This window comes from Petaurus breviceps, unplaced genomic scaffold (genome assembly GCF_028583685.1).
Source record: "Petaurus breviceps papuanus isolate PSGF00001 unplaced genomic scaffold, PetGlider_PUasm1.0 181, whole genome shotgun sequence".
Lineage (NCBI taxonomy): Eukaryota > Metazoa > Chordata > Mammalia > Diprotodontia > Petauridae > Petaurus > Petaurus breviceps.
Genome location: NW_027185784.1, coordinates 22,864,198 through 22,873,994, shown reverse-complemented (window position 1 = coordinate 22,873,994; position 9,797 = coordinate 22,864,198). Strand labels below are relative to the sequence as shown.

At 39.3% G+C, this 9,797-nt stretch overlaps 1 protein-coding gene across 3 annotated transcripts in view; it reads left to right on the top strand.

Annotated features, from left to right (window-relative positions):
* ZC3HAV1L (zinc finger CCCH-type containing, antiviral 1 like) overlaps window positions 1–9,797 on the top strand; it is an 80,772-nt gene that overhangs the window by 16,661 nt on the left and 54,314 nt on the right. For all 3 annotated transcript variants that reach the window (XM_069087319.1, XM_069087318.1, XM_069087320.1), the window contains exon 2: window positions 1,157–1,292. In XM_069087319.1, coding sequence (XP_068943420.1) covers window positions 1,157–1,292 — 136 coding nt within the window. The remainder of the gene's footprint in view (window positions 1–1,156; window positions 1,293–9,797) is intronic.

The following is a 9,797-nucleotide window of genomic DNA, read 5'->3' as shown; positions in this document are numbered from 1 at the left end:
AAATAGTATTTTGTTTTTTCTCAATTACATGCAAAGATGATTTTTAACATTCATTTAAAAAATTTAAGTTCCACATTTTCTCCTTCCCTTCTTTCTCCCCTTCATAAGACAGTAAGTAATTTGATGTAGGTTATATATGTGCAATCATGTAAAACATTTCCATATTCATCATGTTAGGAAAGAAGAAACAGACCAAAAGGAAAAAAAACACACACACAAAAGTAATAAAGTGAAAAATAGTATGTTTTGATCTGCATTCAGACTCCATCAGTACTTTCTCTCTGGAGATGGATAGCATCTTTCATTATGAGTCCTTTAGAATTGTCTTGGATCATTGTATTGCTGAGAATAGCTAAATCATTTCTAGTTGATCATAATACAGTATTGCTGTTACTGTGTACAATGTTCACCTGGTTCTGCTTACTTCACCTTGCATCAGTTTGTGTAAGTCTTTCCAGGTTTTTCTGAAAGCATCCTGCTCATTTTTTTTTTTTTGGCTTTTTGGAGGGCAATTGGGGTTAAGTGACTTGCCCAAGGTCACACAACTAGTGTGTCAGCTGTCTGAGGCTGGATTTGAACTCAGGTCCTCTTGACTCCAGGACTGGTGCTCTATTCACTGCACCACCTAGCTGCCCCTCATCATTTCTTATAGCACAATAGTATTCCATTACAACCACATACCACAACTTGTTTAGTCATTCCCCAATTGAGAGGCATCCCCTCAATTTCCAATTCTTTGTAGCCAGAAAAGAGCTGCTATAAATATATTTTTGCAAATAAGTCCCTCCCCCTCTTTAAAAAAATCTCTTTGGGATATAGATCTAGTGGTGATATTGCTGGAGCAAAGGGTACCCACAGTTTGATTGCCCTTTGGGCATGGTTACAAATTGCTCTCCAGAATGGTTGGATCAGTTCACAACTTTACCAATAATGCATTAGTTTCCCAATTTTCCCCACATCTTCAACATTTTTCAAGAAAATTGACCTGTTACAAAGAGTACCAAATATAAGTAAATCAGTTTCTTTATTAAATGGGATAGTACTTTAGTATGATACCATTAAATTAATCTGACAATGTAAGAGTCAAGCTAGTAAATTCCATTGATTGCTTTATCATTCACTTGAAATTTTACTCATATGTCTCACTTTCTCCTAGGTACAAATGCAGATTTTCCCATGATATTCATTTGCCTGGAAATAGCAAAATCTTGAAAAATAATGCCCTTTTTGGCATCAATGAGTCGGAGCTCAAAGTACTGCTTTTTCAGAATGATCCTTCCCTTTTGCCCGAGGTGAGTCACAGAAACACTAATAATGGGGTGGTGGAGGAAATCCAGTATTAATGTGCCTACTATAATACTTTCTACTAAGTGCAGAGCACTATCCTAGTTATACTCACAGGTATGCAACAGATTAATTAGCTTGGTCTTCATACCCAAGGCACTTAGAATGGGCTTAAGAAGTGGGGAGATATATATGCTATTATTAATACTATTTTACATGTAATTGGGAAATAAGATATACAGGCACTGGGGCATAAGAGATCCATTGGAAAAGTGGAAAGGGAGAAAATATGGGAGAGAGCAGATTGGAGGAGGGGATATCCTGTGGGACTGATATTTTGGGGCAGTGGGTAGAGGAAAAACAGGGAGAAAATTTGTAACTCAAAATCTGGCGGAAATGAATGATGTAAATCAGAAGTTAATAAAGCATTTGAAAAATGAAAAAAAAATCTAAAAAAAAAAAAAAGAAGTGGGGTGATATGTGGCTACCAATGTGGTTACCTGTACCGAAGGTACAGGTTTCTTGATTTCAGATGGGCCTAGAATCTGCTGCAGAATTGTTGAAGATTTTCACCTCTGGGGGCGGCCAGGTAGCACAGTGTGTAAGAGCACCAGCCCCAGAGTTGGGATGACCTGGGATCGAATCCAGGCTCAGACACTTAGCACCCACTGTGTAACCTTGAGCAAGTTACTTAACCCCAATTGCTTTAAAAAAATTTTTTTTTCACCTCTGGAAACAGTGTGGTATTGAAATAAGGGGGCATATGTTAGAGTACTAGACTGAGAGTCCAGAGATTTGAGTTTTTGTCCCAGTTCTATGACCTATCAGCTGAATAACCTTAGCAAATCATTTAACCACTCTGGGATACAGTTTACTTGTCCTTTAAAATGAGAACACTGAACTAGAGCAATAGCAGCCTGGTGAAATGTATGGACCCCTTTTTCAGAATAATGCTTTTAAATATATATAAATACAAACGGTTTTAGTGGTAATGAATGATATTGAAACAATCATCAAAATGTCAAAAAAAAAAAAAAGAAAAAGAAAAACAACCCACACACAGACACAAGTTCATGGGCCCAGGTTAAGAATACCTGAGATAGATGATCTTGAACATTTCTACAGTTCTACAATTATATAATACTAAATAAGGTACAATTATATCTATATATATAATGTAAAAAATGTACATATATACACATATGTATATATGTAACAGTAAAGCAATATTCACAACACCCATGGTGGTTATGAATATGCTGGTATAGGTGTGAATCACAAAATGTAGCAGACTCTCCACATAGAAGGTGGAACCAAAACCTTTATTCAAATACCAGAAAACCTGGTCCCAGAACCAGAAAGCCAAAGTCATTACAACAGCCATGAAGTTGATACACATCAGTATCATTGATACATCACAATGCAGTGAACACCCACATTCCCAAACCTTTACAACAGAACAGGCTCCCTCAAGCAGGGATCTTCCTCTCTCACTCATGGCTCTGCCTGGTTCTTGGAAGTTCTTAGAAATTCCCAAAGGAATTGTTGCAGCCTCCAGATGCTCACTGAGAGAAATTCTGACTGTCCTTCTGGTGCTCTTCCTTATATACAGTATAGCTTCTCCTTTTTCTGCCCCTTCCTGTTACATCAGTAACTTCTTCCCAAGGTATTAACTACTTCTGTGTTAATTAAATAGCTTAAACAAGGTGTTAACTTGAAACAAGGTGCTAAGTACCTGCTTTCTTGCCAATACAAAGGGGCATGGAAGATCTTCAGATTCCATTAACATTATGATATAATATTTTTTCATTTATGTGTTGTAATGTAATGTAAAAAGAAAGGCAACTTCCCAGGTTCAAAATACCAGCATAGGTGCTCTCTATTTTATTTAGTGACAAACCAAGAACAGAGAAGATCAAAACATGACATCATTCCAAATACAGCATTTACTAAGTGTGATTAAATAATCTCCAAGTACTACCCCACCCCAGGACCTTCTAATCATTCAATCAATTACAAAGTCTCTGTTCTAAATACTTCTCCACCCCTAGGCTATACCTTAATTAAGTCCACCACAAAACCCCTCTTCTCAAATGGAGATTAGTTTCCAAACATAGGTAAAGTACCTTCATTTGTCAATCACAGAGCACAATAAGGTCAAAAGTTCCCCACCTCCTGGATCACAATTGAATCTACCCCAGAGTTACAAAAAGTTTAAACACAGCACTTAATACCCAAATGGAGGTCTTTTCTTCATCTTGACACGAGGCAAGTTCTCAGCAATCTTAGTTCCTGGAGAGACAAGGCTTAGCAAGGCCATAAGATACATTGCCAGTCCCTTCATGAATTTATCCTCTGTCTGTAGAACAGCCCTAGAACCCCTGAACACATTAGCAAAGCCCTCTCCCAGGATTTCTGTAAACATACAACAAGAAAATCCTTCTTCAGGGCTTCTGAACCAACAGAAAGGCTCCCAGACCCCTGCAACAACAGTACTGTCCCTCACCAGTGGACAGTATTCATTCTGTCTGCAGGACAGTCTCCAGACCCCTGCAACAACAGTACTGTCCCTCACCAGTGGACAGTATTCACTCTCTGTCTGCAGGACAGTCTCAGGGCTTCTTAGCGAACAGCCAGGTTCCAGGACTTCTTCAACAAAAGGACTGTCTTTCACCAGTGGACAAATCTGGCAAAACAACATCAAAACAGACAGACAAAGTACCAGCAAAACAGCCATGTCTCCTCAGTCCTTGGCAGCTCAGGGGGCAGGTCTCAAAAGTCCAGGGCAATTCAAAGCGGCCACCAGCAATTCTCTTAGTCTCTCTCTCTCCACGAGGTGCTGCTTCCAAAAAGATCTTCCGCCTCTCTCTAGTGTCTCTCCAAATCTACATCACCAGCTCCTCCCAGTCAGGACTTTCTTTTCACATCAAAAAGTCCATCCCACAGGTGGGATTAACAAGCTCTGGGTTTTAATACAATCAATTTGAAAACCAAGCCCAATACAGGGGAATCTCCACATTCCATTACTATCACATGTGTAAAAACAATTTTTAACATTTTTTTTTTTTAATTTTGAGTTCCAAATTCTTTTTCCCTCCCTACCCCTCCTCACTGATAAGGCAAGCAATTTGATTAGGTCATAAATGTGCAGGCATGCAAAAAAAATGTCCATATTAGTCATATTGTGAAAGAAAACACAGACCAAGAAAAATAAAGTTTAAAAAGTTATGCTTCCTCTGCATTCAAATTCTTATCCATTCTTTCTCTAGAAGTGGACAGTATATTTCATCATAAATCCTTCAGAATTGTCTTAGATCATTTTATTGCTGAGAATAACAAAGTCATTCACAATTGGTTATTGTACAATATTGCTGCTAGTGTATACAGTGTTCTCCTGGTTCTGTTCACTTCATTTCCATCAGTTCATGTAAGACTTTCTGGGTTTTTCTGAAACCATCTTTCTCATCATTTCTTATAGCACAATAATATTCCATCACAATCATAAACCATAACTTGTTCAGGCATTCCCTCTATTTCCAATTGTTTGCCATCACAAAAAGAGCTACTATAAATATTTTTGTCCATATGAGAACTTTTCCCCTTTTTTATGTTTTTGGGATGCAGAGCTGGAAGTACTATTGTTGGGTCAAAAGGTATACACAGTTTTAGAGCCCTTTGGGCATAGTTCCAAATTGTTCTCTAAAATGGTTGAATCAGTCCACAACTCTTGTTTTCAAAAAGGACCAATGACATCATGGGTGATTTTTTAACTTGTTTGTGAATTGGATTTAAGTATTGGGCAGAGTCCTCAGCCTCATTCTCTCTTCCTGAGTCATTGAAGTCCAGTGGCAGGGCAGAAGTCAAGACAAATGACAATGGCCCAGGATGCAGTGGATGACCTTGGTGTCTTCAATCTCTGACCAGTCTCTAAGCCTTCCACAGCTCCTACTTCATTTGCCTTTGTGGCCTTTGGAATAAATTGTTCTCGTCCACCCATTCTACTAGAGATAGTCTTCACATGCTTTGGGTAGATATTCCTCTAATTCACCCCCAGGTTTGAAGCCTGTTGGTTACCTTCAACCTGTTTTTGCCTGTCTGCTGAGATGGTTTTACTGGGTCATAGCTGCTGTGCATGCTACAGCTTCTTGGAGCCATAGGTGACAGTTGGGTGGCAGGTGGATGTCAAAGGTAGATGAGCAGCCCTGAAAAGGGCTCAGCAAGCCCTCACACCAGAATTGCTAATCCTCCCCAAACATATTGGAGGTTAGTAGAGTATTGAGAAGACAGTTAACTGCCTTATAAAACAAATCATAAACTACCCATTACTGTAAGTATTGAAGAAGAGGGCAGAACTAGCAGGGATATTGTAGAAAGGATTCTTTCATTGGCTGTGAAGTTGGAATCTATGACTTCTAATAGCTCAATACTGAGATTCTAAAATGCAAAATAAGAAAACTAACTTGATAAGGTTGTTGTTTTGTACCTCATTCTTCAAGAAGACCATGACATGAGGAAGATGATGCCATGACTTACAAGTGAATTGGATTTAAGTGAAGGAGTACTGTCCAAGGTTACCAGCCTCACTTTCTCCTCTGGAGCCATCTGGATCCAGTGGCAAGATATAGGTCAGGATGACTAGAGATGACTGCACCATAGTAACTCCATCAAAGGATATGTTTACATAGCTAGTTTGTACTGAATGGTTACTAGGGAACCATTGGCTAAAATTAGTAGTGTAAAATTGAAAATTAATTTTAATTCTATTGTTAAGGCTTAGTCTAATTAGATTCAATATTCCCCTTTACAGTAAGTTTTAGTCAGGTAACCTCAGTTCACTTGGCTCACAATTCTGTTCTTGTGATCCAGGTAACCACAGGTCATTATCTCGTAAGTCTTATATTGGGTGGGATAGCCAAAAAAGAAAGAGAAGATTATTAAGCATTTCATAATGATTAGCTCCTGCTCTTCCAGTTGGAGACTTCAGTTTACGGCTTTCAATTTCACCCATGAAACTTGCCTAAAAATCAAGCTTTTGTCTTGTAATTACCTCCCCCCTAGATTCAACTTTATCGTGAATTGGACTGCTATATTATCTACCTTTGTAACCTCACCCTCTACCCACTAACTCAAATTAAGTTGATTTAATTGAAGCCTTTGTAGACTATACCCTTGTCTGAAGACTGATCTATTACTCCCATTTCCTAAGGAGGAAGTAATGGGGAGGAGCTGAGGTGACTTATAACCCACCTCCTCATTGAAATGCCTACCAATTGGGACTGTCATGATGTAATGCCATCTTTTTAATTGTTATAAAAGACCCTGTCAGTCCCTACTCAGGGTCTTTGGTAATGAGAGAAAGGGTACAATTCTACTGGCTTGATCTCAGTTGAAGCTTAAGTTTTTCAAGGACAGGCTCATATTCAGCCATTTCTCAGTGGGTTAATTATTACCACAAAAAGTAGTGCTATGACTATTCTGGTGTTTATGGCTGTTCTAGACTCCTTTGGGCATATACATCCAATAGTGAGATCACTGGGTCAGAGTGTAAATAGTTTATTTATATCTTTAGGTTGTCCCAAAAATCTTGGTGTAGTTTTAAGCTTTCATAGCTTAAATGAGTGCACAGTACCTGGCACATAGTAGGCATTTAATAATTTAAGTTTTCATAGCTTAAAACTACACTAACACTTTTAGAACATCCTGTAGCTCTTAATGCTATGTAAAGAGACATCTTGTGTCACAGTGGATAGATAATTTCAATCACGAGGGCTGATGGAAGATCATAGCAAAATTTGATTGCTTGGAGAAGTTTATCAGTATTGTACATCAGTTCCATGATGGCATGCTTGCCCGGGTTCTGGATTTTTTGTTCTTGTGCTTTCCTATTCACTAATGGAGTGAAGCAGGGCTGAGCGCTTGGTCCATGCTTTTTATCATGATGTTTTCAGTAATGTCAGATGCCTTCAATGAGGACAAAAATAACATCAAGATCAGCTACTACACTGAAGGTAAATTATTTTAAAAGGCTATAATTACTTGAAAAGGCTATAAGCCAAGACTAAAGTGGAGAAAGAATTGGTATGTGACTCTTTGTTCAAAGATGATTATATACTCAATGCAGTCTCTAACTGAGATGAAACAGAGTATGGATTAGTTCTCTGCCATTTGTACTAATTTTGACCTGTTAATTAACACCAAGAAAACAGAAGTTCTTTACCAGCCAGCACCCCACCATCCGTCCGTGGAACCATCAGTTAAAGCAAGTGCAGAAATTTTGAATGCTGTGGAGAAGTTAACTTACCTTGGCAGTATATTTTCCAGGGATGTACACATAGATGATGAGGTTGATGAACACATTGCCAGAGCTAGCACAGTATTTGGGAAGCTCTGAAGGAACCTCTGGGAGAGAAGTATTAGACTGGCCACCAAACTGAAGGTTTACAGATTCATTTTGCTAACCTCACTTGTGAAACCTGGACAGTCTACCAGCACCATGCCAGGAAACTGAATCGCTTCCATTTGAATTGTCTTAGGAAGATTCTGAAGGTCACTTGACAAGGCATCAGACACTGAGGTCCTTTCTTGAATTGAACTGATAAACATTTCAGACTCTACTCTAGAGCTTTCCTTTCTCACAGGGGAGCTAGACAATGGAGTAGCACAACAACTAGCCAATTAGGAGGATTTCTGATGCCATGGGCTGCTTGACATAGCCTTTATCCTTTGTGAAGTAAACTTTAGCTGAACTCAGAGATGCCTGCAACTGCTGAAATCAGTCTTGACCTACTCAGAGAGGAAAGCAAACATCTTGCTTTTTGATTTGTCTAAAAAGCAGCAACTCTTCTGCTTTCTGATTTGTTCTATTTACAGATATCTTCTCCTTAGACCCCCCACTTCTTGCCTGACTTCCCAATTTATTGTGTTTCTCCCTTAACCCTGACAGTTACAAATAGCTCAAAAAGTCCTAACTACCTCAAATATGTATAAATAATTCACCCTTTCCCACTCCCCTTTGAGCAGATTAGAACATTGTCTCAATGTTCTGGCTTGTGAGCTTTTCTTCTCAGGCAATAAATGCAGTTATAATCTTTGTAAACTGATTAGACTCTGGCTCATTCTAGGTCCTCCCTTTGGACCTGGGACTTCTTCTATTTTTGCAGTTCATAGGAATTAAAAAAAAATTTTTTTTGGAGGGGGGAAGGCAAGGCAATTGGGATTAAGTGACTTGCCCAAGGTCACACAGCTAGTAAGTGTTAAGTGTCCGAGGCCGGATTTGAACTCATGTCCTCCTGACTCCAGGGCTGGTGCTCTATTCACTGCGCCACCTAACTGGCCTAGGTATTTTTATTTTAACAAGACTATTTATTTTTATTTTTGCTTTTTGGAGGGCAATTGGGGTTAAGTGATGTGCCCAAAGTTACACGGCTAGTAAGTGTATCAAGTGTCTGAGGTCGGATTTGAACTCAGGTCCTTCTGACTCCAGGGCCGGTACTCTATTCACTGCGCCACCTAGCCACCCCTTAACAAGACTATTTTATGGAAAACTCATAGGAGGAAAGTCCTCAAATGAAGGTCAGAAGAGGTGATACAAGAGGTGATACTCACAAGGTTTCTTTGAAGAACCTTAAGATCTATTGTGAGACATGGGAAAAACTGGCACAGGAACACCCAGCATGGTGTACCCACATCAAATAAGACCCTGGGTCCTGTGAGCAAAGCAGAATTGCAGTAGCTCAAAAGAAACATGACATGTACAAATTTAGAGACATCTCCACTCCAAATGTTCATATGTACTATTTGTGCCTGACCTGTGGTTGAACCTTCTGAGTTCATATTGGTCTGACCAGCCACAATTGGACACACTGTTCCTTGTCCCCAACATAGTGATGTTATTTTGGTCCTTTTCAGGCATGAAAGATAACCAACCAGCTAGAACCCTAGAGCTGGGTTCAAATTTGGCCTCAGATATTTACTACCTCTGTAAATCGGGGTAGGTCATTTAACCTTTTGGTGCCTCAGTTTCCTCATCTGTAAAATGAGGTTAATAATAGCATCTACCTCTCAGGGCTGTTGGGGGATCAATATTTGTAAAGGGCACTCAGCACAGCGCCTGCCAGTACATAGTAGGTGCTATATACATGTTTAATCCTTTCCACTTCCCCCTAAAGAACATTAGGCTAGAGGCAGAGGCTGCAAGCTTCCTCAAGTCTGAGTTTCAGAGTTGTTAACCTCAAGTTATCAAAAGACAGTAAAAATCTACTGCTTACCTCTGCCTTCTAGCTTATTACAACTGTTCTTTCCCTTTTGTTCCCTCTTTTCTTTATCACAGAATCCTGGAACATGAATAGAATGGGGTTTTTCTTTTTCTTACTCATTGGAAAAGAAGTTTAGAAACCTTGAGTCCTGGAGTCAGGAGGACCTGAGTTCAAATTCCACATCAGACACTTGACACACTTATTAGCCATATGACTTTGGGCAAGTCACTTAACCCCAATTGCCCTCCAAAAAAGCAA